General features: G+C 40.2%; 1 protein-coding gene across 2 annotated transcripts in view; it reads left to right on the plus strand.

The window, feature by feature from the left end:
- LOC136866144 (UDP-glycosyltransferase UGT5) overlaps positions 1–15,752 on the plus strand; it is a 165,672-nt gene that overhangs the window by 19,938 nt on the left and 129,982 nt on the right. For both annotated transcript variants that reach the window (XM_068226636.1, XM_068226635.1), the window contains exon 3: positions 9,397–9,578. In XM_068226636.1, coding sequence (XP_068082737.1) covers positions 9,397–9,578 — 182 coding nt within the window. The remainder of the gene's footprint in view (positions 1–9,396; positions 9,579–15,752) is intronic.

Raw genomic sequence — 15,752 nt, forward strand, 5'->3', positions numbered from 1 at the left:
TGTTTGTGTTTAATTGTGGACAGTGAAGTTTAGGAGGGTTACCAGGAAGAGGCCTTCAAAATCCAACCAGTGGATTAGAACAGGTTCGAAGAAGAATATAAATGAAGGGAAGGAACGCATCTCTCGAAACACGAAACGAAGTCGATCTGCCCGTTGTATTGGTTAACCTTGCACCTGTGGCTGCTTTGACATGGTGGTACATAACAATGCTGAATGCATTTTCAACTTCTGGTCTTCAGGAGATGAAATGAAATGAAATTGCGTATGGCTTTTAGTGCCGGAATATTCCAGGACGGGTTCGGCTCGCCAGATGCAGGTCTTTCTATATGTCGCCTGTAGGCAACCTGCGCGTCGTGATGAGAATGAAATGATGATGAAGACAACACATACACCCAGCCTCCGTGCCATTGGAATGAACCAATTAAGGTTAAAATTCCCGACCCGGCCGGTAATCGAACCCGGGACCATCTGAACCGCTGACCGTTCAGCCAACGAGTCGGAATTCAGGAGATTATAATCGCCAACACGCATACGGTACTTATCCAAATGTGTGAGAAGTGCCGACGTGAAACGAACTTTTACAGGAAAGTCAAATCAAACGTTACGCCGCATTCGCTGCAAGTTACTAATTAAAGTGTTGAAATGCGCCGCATCACGTTCTATAACACTCACGGTATCAGTAAAACGCGTTCGTCCTATGCTGGGTAAAGTGCAACCAACAGACACAATAGACAAAAGACTTCAGGGCAAAACACGAGCCTGTAAGTAAAACTGACGATGAACTGGGGACGAAGGTAGATCTTCACATTAAGCCTTTGCTTGTTCTCACAAGCCAGTACAGGCAGGCAAATAGTCCATTCAGAAAACACTCTCCTGTCGTGCTCAGTCTGAACACTCCCTATGAACTCTATGTGCAATTGCTGAACGAAAATTACACAGGACTTTAAACTGTCTTCAAACATTTTTATCGTGACAGATTCAATACCAATTTTAACATTGGGTTTACACCTTCCAGAAGCGATGGAATAGATATTTATATTAAAAACCTAAAGAACAGGGGTCAACTGAATTATGAGAAAAGTATCTTGCAACTTGTACGATGAAATCGATACTTCTATTGAAAATGTAAATGACAGTGGTCAACAGAATTCTGAAGAAATTGAAAAAAAAAATTGAAGCAGACAAGCAGTTACACTTGACTCGCGCAAAAGTCTCGCAGGGTCTCATTAAATCTGTTTCTAATAACCATCTAGATGAATTAGTGTTCGCCTTGATTTGACCTTCAGCAGGCCTTTCCAACATGAAAACTAAAAACTGGGATACATTTTTTTAAAACGGAAGCTTTGGGCCTACAATTTCAGCATTCACAACATTAAGGTTGGGGAGGCAACCATGAATGTATGGGACGAAACAGTTGAAGAACGCGGTTCGTGTGAGATTATAAGTGGTTTGGCTCATTAATTATTGTCAAATGTAGATGATAAGTGTAAAACGGTTGTGATGATTTCATTCATATGCAGAGTGAAGAAGCATTACTTCGAGATACCCACCGTCTGAAAGTGATTTTGGCCACACTGAGAAAGCAATAGGACACGCTAATGTGTATTCTAAACAACAATATGCATAATTCATTGAGAAATGTTGAAAGAAACACCCGTTTAAAGCAATTCAAAAATATTACTTTGCTTTACAAAAAATGTGTCACAGAAGCACCACTGAAAGGATGTAAAATTAGAGAGGGGAAAATAATAAACACCATAAAAAAGGTTAATGTTACATCCATAAGATTTACGACAAAGATGGTGCAAAAGTGAAAGTGAAACTTGAGGAGGGAAGAGGGTGTTATTATGACTCTCGGAAGTTCAATCTTGGGAAGGAGCCCTTAGCCCACTGTACGATTCGCCAAACCCTGTACAATTGGCAAAACTGAAAGATGTGCAGGTCTTCTACTGTACGTCCCGTTACTATGGAGAGCATTACTGAAAAACATCTTGAAGAATCAACGATCTACATCTGACGCAGCAGCCCCGGGTAATTAAGAACAATATGACGATCATTCGGATTAAGAATGTGTCTTGTGTTTCCTGTATTTGTAAATTCAAGGGTTAAAAACGCAAATGAATAAATAAATAAATAAATAAATAAATAAATAAATAAATAAATGGTGAAACCTTGAAAACTACCTAATGCAATTTTTCACCCAATTGCCATTTCATAAATACCGTACGAGTTTTTCTCACAACAAGCAATTGTTGAGTTCACCGTTGTGGCTCGCAGCGCCTAATATTTACGGTATCTTGGTTACGTAAGGTGACACGGCTGAAAGGTAAGACATTAACCCTTCTTTTTCTGTTCAGATTTTAGCTACAGAATTCTACATCGCATATGCTTAGAACACTAGGAATATCTTTAAAGTTGTCTTCCGAATTTTCATTAAACAAGACTTCAATATTAATCGGTGATAAGGAGAATTATTTATATATTTAAAAATACAGTATTAGGTTATTCGAACAAATAGATGTTTATCTGACAACCATTTGGACGGACTAAGAAAATATTTCTAGTTTTTAAGACTCCTAAAAATATAACAGATTGATAGTGGTGGGACCGTTTCCTCAACAGCATTCTAAAGAGTAAGTTTCCTTATTATATTTACAACAGCGCCAGTACAAAATCCTCTCCTGTAGTGGGAGAATTCATCCGACTGTGAATAAATCGTAAAAGTTAGAAGTAATTAACCTAAATTGCGAGTGTGATTTCTTCACAAGAACAAGCGAAGAAAAAAAATAACTGATTTTAGTTCAAAGAAGAAAATTTAAGCTGTGTCGCTGGCATGGAACGGGCTTTTTGGATACGTCTGTTTTGTAGGACTAGGATTTATATTAAGTAAATATGGCTATGTATATACATATAGGATAAAAAATCAAAATATGGAGTAAATTATGAACTCGTTTAAAGAAAGCGAAATAATGCAATGAATAACTGTATCAAATGTTCATGCTTAGAAAAAGAATACATTTAAAGATAAGTTACTTAAACATGAAAGCTACAGAAACACGAAATACACAGGGAAAGAATATGAAGCCGAAAAACAAGAATTGAAACTTTCTGATATGGGTCATAGTCGCTTCAGGAACAGCCAGCAAGAAAGAAAAATGTACAATGAGCAGAATTTGTTTCCCAAATGTATAGAAACATCAGCATTTAACTTTGAAATATTGATGCTAGTAAATTAAATGTGAAATTAGTTTCTAATAAGAATAATTTTGAACCCATAATATATTGAAATTAAATGTTCCAATTACGTAATTTGAAATTTGTAATTTATTTGCTGAACATAACAGGCTTCCGCCCAAATACATGTTCCCATTCAAATAAAATTATAAATTAAATAAAATAAAATAAAATAAAATAAAATAAAATAAAATAAAATAAAGTAAAATAAAATAAAATAAAAAATAAAATAAAATAAAAAATAAAATAAAATTCTAAATCCACTATGTGGACACTCACATGGGCGGGAGACCGAGCCACATGTAAGTGCCACCCTATACTATGTGAACACTCACATGGACGGAAAACCGTCCTTAATGTGAGTTCCACCCCTATAGCTCTAAATATCTTAATTTAATATTGTGACCCCTCACACAGGCGGTAACCAATCCACATGTGAGGCGCCACACCTATAACTACTGACCAGGAATGGTGCAGTTGGCAGAGTTGGATCCTCACCATTCCATTTGGAGGCAGGTCACACGGGTGCTGGCACCCAGTTCCACATGTATCCCGCCTCTCTCTCTCTCTCTCTCTCTCTCTCTCTCTACTTTCTCAACCTCTATTTATTCATACTTGTCAACCACACTAGGAATATGACCGCCCTATCCCTCCCTCTTATGACACCCCCCCTTCTTACAAACAACAATAAAATCCTAATAAATGCAATAGCTTATTAAATGATACCTCACACCAGCGGATTACCAGACCCCATGTGAGGTGCGATCCCTAAAACTACTGCCCGTCCGTGCCGTAATAATAATAATAATAATACTTAATAAAGAGAAATTAAAACTAGACAGTATAATAATAATAATAATAATAATAATAATAATAATAATAATAATAATAATAATAATAATAATAATAATAATAATAACTGTTACAATTAAATATAATGAAACTAATGATAATAAGTGAATACCCTACAATCCGTCCTAAGTAAATCTAATCTAGTCTTTCTTAATCCTTACATTCTACACCCAGCATTTATACCAGTTCGTTGCTGCAAAATCCGCCGACATCACATTTCAACATCTTCGGCACATGTCCTTGTCTGCTCACCTACTGAGTTCGCATTTCTTGTCCACTGACCTACTTACTAGTGGCTGAATTCCAGTGCAATGTTCGTCAACAGTTACATAATAACCTGCAGTATCACGATTGATAAGGCCTCCTACTGTTACAAAATCTAGACAGCTCCCTATCGTAATTCATTACACTCACTTTACATCCTTTACACATCCATTCATTCATCCTATGTCTCTTCCTCTTTCATCTTTCTCTCACAAGACTTTTTAATCGCACATAAGTACCTGTTCAACTTTCCTCTATCTTCCCATTGCTAAATAATCCACCTTATAATATTCTGCTCTAATAATTCACGATGTTTGGCACTCAATAAATTATTCCTTACCTTACTCGTTTCTTTACAACTACCGATTAAGTGAAAATCGTCACTTACTTCCCCAGATAGTACACATACTCTCTTATCTCTACCCTTTAACCAACCCTTATTCTTGTGTAGTCCCATCAACCACCATAGCAACCCACCCCTGTTTAACCTATCAACATATCAAATATTTATGCCAGTTACTTCCACTACTTTATTATCAACACTAAGGGAACTTCTTACCCTAATTTCTTCTAATAATTTCTGCCGATGCATATCTGTAATCCTCCTCGAAAGCACCTTCAGCCCTCTGACATATGACTTCGTCCACACTTCCGCCACATGTACCCAAAGCCTATCTTCTCCAAGTATCCTTTAATTTTTTCTAGCCACCATCCCTTATACATGATCTTCAGTTGTTGCTTGTACGCGGCTTGCAACACTCTCCTGCCTTCTTATCTTTTCAAAGGCATCCAATATTTAACTATTCCTTTTACACACTCAACTTCCGTATCTTCCCCACACATTAATTCAACCCCTGCATTCGCTGTGCACTGAGGGAGCCGCAGCACCGACTTACCAAAATTACTAATAAGTTGTCTTAATTCCAATATTTTTCATCCAACCCACACTTCTGCCCCATACATTACCCTACCGCATACAACCGATATTAAAACTAACCTGAAATGTTTATAGCTAATACCCGAAAATTTAGCCAACAAGTTTTTGACTGAGGGTAGGGCAGCCATCACCTTGCTTCTCGCTCTTCTAATTTGATCTTCCCAAGTCCCTTTTCTGTTAATAATCACTCCTAAATATTCCAACTTAATTACTTGTTCTAACCTATCCCCCTGCACCATCCAATTCCCATCTTTCTTCCTTCCTTTGTATGCCTGCGCAACTAGCACTTTAGATTTGTTCCCGTTAATATTCAAGGCCCAATTCTTTGCGATATCTGACACCGCATTTAAGCTCTTCTGCAACCCACCTGCAGTTAGAGCCATCAATATCACATCATCTGCAAAGATCAAACCCGGTATCTCCAACCCATTAATCTCCAGCATGGCCCAGTTGTTCCCCCCGTGTCCATCCAAGATATCGTTAATAAATAAAATAAACAATAACGGTGATAATTTCCACCTTTGCTTTAAACCCACCTTAGACTCTATGGGTCTGCTCAACCTGTCGTCTCCCAATTTTACACAGCACCTGACCACCTTACATATCGCCTCCACTTCCTGTATCATCTTTTCCGAGACCCCAACCTACCCTATTTTTCTAATAGAGCCCCTCTATTTACCTTATCAAAAGCCTTTTCAATGTCAATTGCCGCTACATACACCTTACCTCTTGACAAGCTCATATATTTCTCTAAAACCGTCTTCACTATCATTATATTGTCCACTGTTCTTTTCTTTTGTCTAAATCCCCCTTGATAATCTGACAGTACTTCGTTTCTTTCGGCCCATTCACTTAACCTGTTCGCTAACACCCCTGTAAAAATTTTACTTAAGGAATCTAACAGAGATTTACCTCTATAATTATTCATACTGTTTTTGCTACCCTTTCCCTTATATATTGGACATACAATTCATGTTTCCAACTCCTTAGGGTAGATAGATAGATAAGGAATGGATGAGCCCTGCCTCTTAGTGCCCCTTAAACGGGTTCGCCTCGTCCAGCCCTAGTGCTCCTATAAAGATTACCAGTGTCCGGATGTTGGCATTCCAGATGTCTTCCAGGTTCACAAAGTATGAGCCAAGATATCGATGTCTAGGGCTTGTAAGAGCCTCACACTCACACAACACATGCGCGGAGGTCTCTTCCTCCCTACCGCATCTTCTACACATCGGATCTTGACTGAATTTCATGATATGTAGGTGTCTCTCTAAGGTAATGTGGCCTGTCTACAGTTCAACTACCATTCATATTCTGGTCCTATTCAAATTTATTAGGACCTTCTTATATCTTTAGCTGGGCCCTTCGATAAGTTCACGTGCCTGCCTTGCTGTGGTCAACCTCTTCCAAATGCCTAAGTGAGACTGGTTTGTCCACTGGGATATTACCAGTTTCACACTTCGGAGTGATACTCCCAGGAAGGGCTCTGATCCTATGAAAGGACCTTTTGAGCCTTGTTTCGCTAGTTTGTCAGCTTCTTCATTTCCACTTATTCCTCTGTGCCAAGGAACCCATAACAGGGTAACTGGGCTAAGTTCACACAGCTTATCTAACATCCTTTGGCACTCCCATACCATTTTGGATGTTGTTCTAGCTGCACATAGTGCTTTTAACGCTACCTGGCTGTCGCTGCAAATGGCGATGCATCTTCTACGCCCAGACATGTTCCATACATGTACAGCACAGGCCAGTATTTCATATACTTCGCCCCGGAAAGCAGTAGCATATTTACCCATGGGAAGGGAGAGCCTTGTCTTAGGCCCCCAGACAATGGCGCCCGTGCCCGTCTCCGTCCGCGAGCCCTCTGTGTACCATGTAGAGCCCAGAGACCTAAGACGGGTCCCAGCATCCGTGACCCACTCCTCTCTTGTGGGTATCACCACTGTGAACTTAAAGTTCAGATTAAAACTCGGTTTCATCAGGTCCCCGATCATCATTGTCGTAGACCAGGTCTGGTGAAGCCTTGTAGGAATAGAAGCATGACTTCAATTCGGATTCTTGAAAGACCATCCTCCGAGTGACCAGAGGCAGTAAGCACTCATTCTCGCAATCTCCTTAACATATAAATGTAAGGGGGAATGCATAGGATGGCCTCCATTGCACATAATGGTGTAGTGTCCAGTGCCCCTGTTATTCCTAGACACGCAAGTCTTTGGACACGGTTTAACTAGGTGGTCACAGTTTTACTCTCAGAACCTGGCCACCAGACTAAAGATGCGTAGGTGATCGTGGGCCGTACAATAGAAATATAAAGCCATTGGACCACTCTTGGTCCTAGGCCCCAAGTCTTACCGACGGCCCTGCGACAGGCCCACAAAATCTTGTGAGCCTTATCCACCTTATGGTCTATATGTTTTTCCAACTCAGTCTTGCCTCGAGGATTACACGTAGGTATTTAACTGAGGTTGTCTTAACTATTTTTTTTCCTAAATAGGAGTGGCTCTGACAGTCCGTCTAGCCTCCTCCTCCTCTTGGTAAACACCACGAGCTCCGTCTTGTTGGGATCGACCGACAAGTTCGTATCGTGGCACCAACTTTCCATCCGCGTAGGGAGCTCTGTACGAGCTCCGGAACCGTACTGGGTAAATTTCCTACCGCCATCAGGCTAACGTCCTCTGCATAGCCTTGGGCATAAATTCCTCCAACATTGAACCTGGTAAGTAGTTCATCCACTACCAGGCACCATAATGTTGGTGATAATACTCCTCCCTGTGGACACCCCCTGTCTACATTACCTCTCAACAGTACTGCGTTGAGGGTAAACATAACTTGACGGACCTGCAGAGAGGCCATAATCCATCTTATGAATACCTACTCACGCCTCTTCTCTCTAGACTAAGTTTTATGGAGCCCAAAGATGTGTAGTTAAAGGCCCCTTCTATGTCTAGGAATACCACCATAGCAAGTTGTTGCTGCTCCAAAGCGCTCTCCAGCCTGAAAACAAGCTGGTGTAGTGCCGTCTCAACTAACTTCCCTGACTGGTAGTATGTTGATGAGAATGCAGGGGACAATATCTTAATACTTTCTCCCTGATATGTCTATCCACCAGTCTTTCCAAAGTCTTAGCAAGAAAAGACGTTAGACTAATAGGTCTGTAATTCTTAGGTCTAGTATATGACGACCTTCCGTGTTTAGGTATATATACTACCTTCGCCTGATGCCACAAGGAGTACATGTACCCCCATGGTGAGACAGGCTTAAAAATTCTGACCAGGTATGGTATAAGGACCACTCCAGCTTCCTGAAGAAGCGCTGGGAAGATCCCATCCATTCCTGAACTTTTATAAGGGGCAAAATATTCTAATGCCCACTTCACCCTTCTTTGGGTAATAATCTCAACGGCTTCCTTACAACCACTTATATCGGGTCGGAAGGATCCGCTCGATTCTACTTCGTGACTACTGAACCTGGAAAGTGGGCATCAAGCAATAAGCTCATGGTCTCCTCCTCTGCGAATGTATATCCATCCGAGGGAGACCCCAATGAGCCCAGCCTTGCCCTTCCATCCAAAGTTAGAATTTTATGAAGTCTTGCCGCTTCATGTTGACTCTCAATGGAGTCGCAAAACTGTCTCCAGGATTTCCTAGAAGCCTTTCTTACTTCTGACTTGTATTTTTTCCGTGATTCTTTGTAAGAATCTAGACTTTCTTGGTCTGGAAGGTCCCTGTATTTGTTCCAGAGCCTTCGTGTGTTTCTCCTCAGGTGTTCCAGATAACTTTTCCACTTGAAGCTTCCTGTTATTCTTTTTGCCTTAACAACTGGGCAGTTTAATTCATAAAAGATAACTAGTGTCTGTGTGAGAAAACTCACACTTAGTTCCAGCTCCTCCTTATTCTTGATTATATTTGAGGGTCCTCCTTACAGTCCCCTCCTCAAATCGTCCCTTAAAGTTTTGATTTTATGGATTGAAGTTTCGAAAACCCATATGTGCTATAAAAAAATTGTCAAGTACTTTTCGAGGTGGGACGGTTGAACACCCTATCCTCCCCCCCCCCCTTGGTATTGCCTTATATGTATTTATGTTTATGTACCTATTTGGATGTGTATTTCAGGATCCTCCCACTAATTACACTGATGTCGATATATCATTTTCCTATGAACATTTTCGCTCACGCTTCGACTTCGCAAGATTGCCAATCATGACTGGATTAGAATTTGTCAGTGCTGTGTACACATATCTCAGCGATCTATGTGATGCACAATTGTCATCAAAATCTCTCCAGGACTTTATCAGGTAAATAAATAATTTATCATAAGCATATACAGTAATTATTATTTGTATGTATGGTGGTGGTTATTGCTGGTTGATGGTGAGAACGTTAAACTTTGAGTAGATCCATTGGTGTTGTTTGCTAGGAGTAGGCTGTGTGCCGATACTGGTATTCACCCTCTCCTTACCTCATTAACATCATCATCATTATTCCAAAATCAGACGTACAGACCACCCATGAGCGTCAAATAGAAAGACTTGCACCAGACGAGTCGAACATGTCCTCGGATACTCCCAGCATTAAAAGCAATGCAATAAATAAAATAAACATTCCAATACAGATACCACAATGACGTGACTTATAAGACATAGAATGTAGCCGGGACCGTTGCTGATGATATTCCACAGTCTTAAAAGTAACAAACCAAAAACAACCTACCTATTAACCCATTTAGGCCCGTAACTATTATTGTCGCTAATTTTGATCATTTATGTTTTTTGTATAAGTCTCAAAGATAACAATTAGTACAAATTTTACATTACTGCATATTCAGTATGGTGAAAATACCATGGGTCAACGAATACTCAGTGGTGATGACCTCTTATGTAGTTGAGATCAAGTTTCTATGGGTAATTATTTTTGATACATGACAAATCTTAATCAAATTTAATATATCCTTATCTATTAAAGTCACAAATAACAGATATTGCTCAGAGTTCACTTGCTCTGAATTAGTTCTAAAAATTGTTTCACATTCACTGTTTACACTTTTTTAAGGTTTCACAATACACGGGTATTACATATGATGGAAGGCTGCAAAACATTTGTCATGTAATGGAACAGAGCAGTTTTCGCAGACCTTCACCGTTTTGTTGGAAAACTGGGCACATCTTGTGCGCGGCTGTTGAAAATGAAAATCCACAGCCTGTTTCCAGTCATTCGAGAGGGTCAGAAATGGAATGAATGAGCCCTAATCTAGCGGCGAGTATAGGAATTGTGCCGGCTGCAGAAGCCTGTTGCACTCCTCTGGGGCACTGATAAACGAATGATAGATGCAACGAAATGACATTGGAGACTGTTTCTGGAATGAAAGAAGACAGGGAAAACCGGATTACTTGGAGGAAAACCTGCCCGCCTCCGCTATGTCTAGCATAAATCTCACATGGAGTGACCGGGATTTGAACCGCGGAACCCAGCGGTGAGAGACCGGCGCACTGCCGCCTGAGCCACGGAGGCTTCCTGCGCGGCTGATCAGTGAAAATAATATGTTGGGCTGCATGGATCCGGGCAGGATCCTCAATTCTCCTCCTACAATGAAAATGATGATTAGGGCCGGGACTCCGACACGATTTACAATACATTGTTAGGAAGACTCGGGGTACGTGTCTCCGAAATCCAAAATCCCTAATTTACATATCTGTTTGTCCTTTCCTGTTTGGATTCTGGTGCATTGATACCCCCTTGGATCTTCGTGTATCTGTAAAGGCAGGCTCTTCGTCTGCCGAAGAAGCTGCGAAGCATGGAGGAATATTTCAAGAGTTTCATTCATACCGCTGATAATTTCTGCAGAGGCTTCCAACAGCCCACGACTCAAACGATCTGCGTCGTTGCATTCGTCTTCTCCAGTGTCACCATATGTGTCAACTCCCTGATCATCTGGAGGCGAGATGTAGATATCAATATCACCCGAAATATATTCCGATTCTAGCAGTGCTATTACTTCGTGAGTCGATAGGCCACTGTAAACAATAAAAAACGGATTGGAATTAGGTCAGTAAATACGGTATGGTATGTAATCTATGATATATTCGGAATGGCTTTCAAGCTACTCCGTGACTACGATATTTTTTGACTAGGAATTCCCAAATTCAGCAGTGTTCATGGAAATCGTATTCCTAAAATATTAACTGTTCCAATCTTACATAAATGCAGCAATTGTATCTTACATAAATGCAGCAATTGTGTAATAATGATATGGCCTGGTGAGAGTACATGATATCCATAAAACCCCAATTTCGGCGAAAGGTTAGTTTTTATTATCCTGCCACTGGGTCGTTTCCGACCCATCCATAATTTGGCCAGTTATAGCCACTAAACCACAAGATGTGAAATAAATTTTAATTATGCTGAATAATCTCAGCAGTATTCAAATGCTAAACACACTTTTTAATTATAGGTATAAGACTTAGACAAGTGCAGCTGTACTTACATTTTTCTGAAGTTCGACATGCTGGCTGCAGAAGACTCCTCGACTCACCAACACATTTCCACGTCTAGGTCAAGAATGCAAATTGCCTACAGTTTACGAAGGGTGGCAATGCATGAAGTGTATTATAGAGAGCAGAGTAGACTGGATAACAAACGTGAAGAATTGTTAGAGAATTCCTAATATCATTTTAAAGTCAATGGGTCGTTTTCGACTCAGAGGGCATTAATGGGTTTATTCGTCTGAAATATATGGAATTAGTAATGGAAACTAGGCATTTCTTAATTTCATTTTCATGTTCCTCATGCACTTGGCTTCTGACCTCTTTGTATTCCAATATCGAATATGTTTTGACATGTGGTTATTCTGAGAAAGTGCGTTAATAGCAGCAATTTATGATTTTATTTCTTGGGCAATACCATGTCTATAAAGTAGCTTTTCAGACTCTATGGAATACCTAGTTCTTTTCCATCAGAAGAGGAGCCACTGATCAGAAAGTAGATTTCAACTAGCAATTCATAAAGAATACAATTGATTGTGCTGAGTGTAGTAACACACAGGGCAAAGAATGTCAAAGAGAAATCCACTTCTCCACATATTTTTAAGGAAACTAGCTCATCATCGAGATGATTGTTTTATGGCGAGTAATTCCTATTCCTAGCCTTTTTCTGAATTATTGTGGTCGACACTTGTTATGGATTCGCCCCAGTTTTATGGCCTTCCTGATGCCAACTCTGTGTGGATTGATGTACAGTTCAAAGCTCACTTAATTCCCATACTAAGGAATGTGACACCTAACTTCCTAAGAAATATTGCGACATAACTTTCAGAGCACATCTGCCGCTAATTCAAGAAGTACAGTTCAATAATTATGTTTCCACTTAAAGGATAATTATCAAGTTTGTACGCCTAAATAGTGCCCAGTCGAAAAGTCTGTACTAGGTAGCTAAGGCATTATTATTATTATTATTATTATTATTATTATTATTATTATTATTATTATTATTATTATTATTATTATTATTATTATTATTATTATTATTATTAACATAATCATGATGCTTTAAAATTCAAACAGGATGGCTGAGCTAAGGACGTTGTTTCTGTTTAGAAACCTTATCGAGCAACGACTTCAACACTTAAATTCACTGTGAACTCAAGGCCGCGATTTGTTTGTCATTGGTTTTATAGTAAAAATCAGTTTGGGATTAAACGGCACGTCTATTAGAACGTCCTGTGTGAAATATGTTATACTTCATCATGAGCTCCAAACAGGTTTTATTACGGATTAAGAATAAAGTAGCTACTCACAGTAACGATAAGTTATATTAACTTACATAATTTCTAGTAAATTCGAGATATTCATAATCATAATTCATAACTGTACATAAAAGACTGCAATAAGATTGCAACTTGCAACCGGGATCGGGTATTGTTAAGTATGATTCAAATCGAGCCTCCCTCTGGTGCTGCCATCTGGTGTTATTTGGTGTTTTGTCCTTGACTGTGTTCAGCCATATCTGTACAGTTCAGTGTGTGCCAATCACTTGACCTGTTCAGATGCATTCATTGTGTTAATCTTGTTCTTCTCGTGTGTTCAACAAAACTGCACTTCAAATTAACGGGCGTCGTGTTTCACTTCGCAATCCACAGTCTTATTAATAGGTTATGGGCACACTATCGCATGTGAGAAAGTGGAATAGTAGAAAGACGCGATAGTGTGGAACTTCCTGTAACGTGGCTAGAAGGTAGGAGGAATGGCGTCGTGTGCGATAATGCGAATCGAAATGCTTTCAAAAGACAGTTACGATACGTGGAAAATTCACATGAAAGCGTTACTCGTTAAAAATGGTGCGTGGAACTATGTGAATGGTGCAAACGTGAAGCCCGAGGCAAGTGCAGCAAATGCTGTGGCAGTGACGGAGTGAGAATCGAGAAATAACAGGGCTATGTCAGATATACGGTACTTCTGGGAATCTCTTCACTCGAATTGAAACAGGTGAAAAATTGTACGACGTCGAGATAACTTTGGAGGAATGTAGAAAGTGTATACAAGCCCAAAGCCTTGAAAGAAAAGCTTACCTACTGAGAAAACACTTGAACGTGGGCGACGACATTCGTGATCATCTGCGAAGATCCTCCGATGCTGTTGACCGACTCAGTGATATGGAAGTGCCGATAAACAACGACCTTCGTTCAATAATGTTACTCTACCATTTGCCGGCAAGTTTTCATAATTTTCGTATCACGATCTAGTCACGCAACGAATTCCCGAGTCTCGAAACATTGCGCATAAAATAGTTGAGGAATGTGACGCACTATCGAGATAATGACAAATTCATGCGCAGAACGCGATATTGGTGCAAAAACAGAACAGTCAGAACTATGGCAAATCAGATGCATCGAATAAGCATGATGGTGTGACACATTCAGGTGTTTGAAGTGCAGAAAGCCGGGTCAAAAAGCAGCGAATTGGCGATCGAAAGTGAAAACTCACCAAAACAAAAGCAAGACGGAAAACACATCGCTGGACCAGTTTCGAGTGTGTGTCATGAAGCAAATCATCCGACCGACAAGAAACTATGAGACAGTGGGTGTACCGCACACACAGCCAAGGATATTGACAGTTTTAAGTGCATTGAATCGAATATTATTATGTGAAACGTTGAACTTGTCGAACTCCAACTCCATGAAAATTAGTACCAAAGGCATTTCGCACTTGGTGACACGAATGAACGAACGTGATAAGACAGTTGACTTGGGCGAACTTCTACACGTACAAGATTTACGAACCAGTCTTCTGTCAGTCGCGAGGATTGTTGACAAGGGTTATCGTGTGACAGTCGATGAACAAAAGGCTGAAGTTATCAACAAAAATGAAAACAGTGTAGTTTCGCATGCGGATCTGGTTGACGGACTCTACTTTGTGAGTGATTCACGTGTGATCAAGCCGCAGAAAGCTGGTCTGGCAAGCTGTGAAGACAGGATATCTTTGATGGGCTGGCGCAGGAAGATGGGACATCTGAATGTCAAGATTTTTTAGAATCGGCGATAAATCACACAGTGCAAGGACTTGAAATTAGTGACATTAACTCGGTCATCGAACGTGAGGTTTGATTTCAGGGGAAAATGACACGTCAGTAGTTTCCTCAATCGTTTTGTGGTAAATTTGCTCCTGGTGAACTCATGAAAGTTCTATCAAATGGTCATGCCAGATACTTCGTTACATTCATCAATGACTCTATACGCTGGAGTGAAGTTCATTTTCTATGAAACAAAAGTGAATTCGTTGATAAATTCCAGTCCTTCAAAACCATTATTGAGAGGGAGTTCAACAATAATATATTGTTCCTGCAATCTGATAATTGAACGGAGTTGAAAGCAGTGTGACGAATTTTTGAAGAGCTCCGGCATTAAAGGGCGATTTACAATCCCAAAAACCCTGATCAGATTCCAATAGCCGAGTGGAAAATCCCGGACCTTAGATGAAATGGCACGGTGTCTATTGATCCAGGCTAACCTCCCACGTTCGTTCTGCGCAGAAGCAGTGTCACCTGCAAATTATTTCAGGAATCGCTGCCCTACAGATGCTTTGGATGGAAACACACCCTTTGAAGTATGTATGGGAGAAAAACCATATATGGGGAACTTTCAGGAATGTGGTTCATTGGTCTGCTGTTTACATCGAACCAAGAGTACAGGCAAGTTTGAGCCACATGCACAAAACGGCGTGTTCTTTGGCTTTGCTGCAGATTCCAAGGCCTTCAGATTTTGGATTCCTGAGGAGCAACGGGTGGAGATTTCACGCGACGTTCATTTTCTAAAAGAGCTTCCAAAAAGGCTGGTCGTCGTTATGAAGATTTTCACCCAGAACAGATGACAGATATTGCTGAGACCGTTGACTGACGAGAGAGCAGAAGAACATGTGTCGACGGAATAACATTTGAGGTTAAGGTGAACTAGGATGACTCCATCAACGTTCAAATTCAGC

This window comes from Anabrus simplex, chromosome 3 (assembly GCF_040414725.1).
Source record: "Anabrus simplex isolate iqAnaSimp1 chromosome 3, ASM4041472v1, whole genome shotgun sequence".
NCBI classification, from domain to species: Eukaryota; Metazoa; Arthropoda; class Insecta; order Orthoptera; family Tettigoniidae; genus Anabrus; species Anabrus simplex.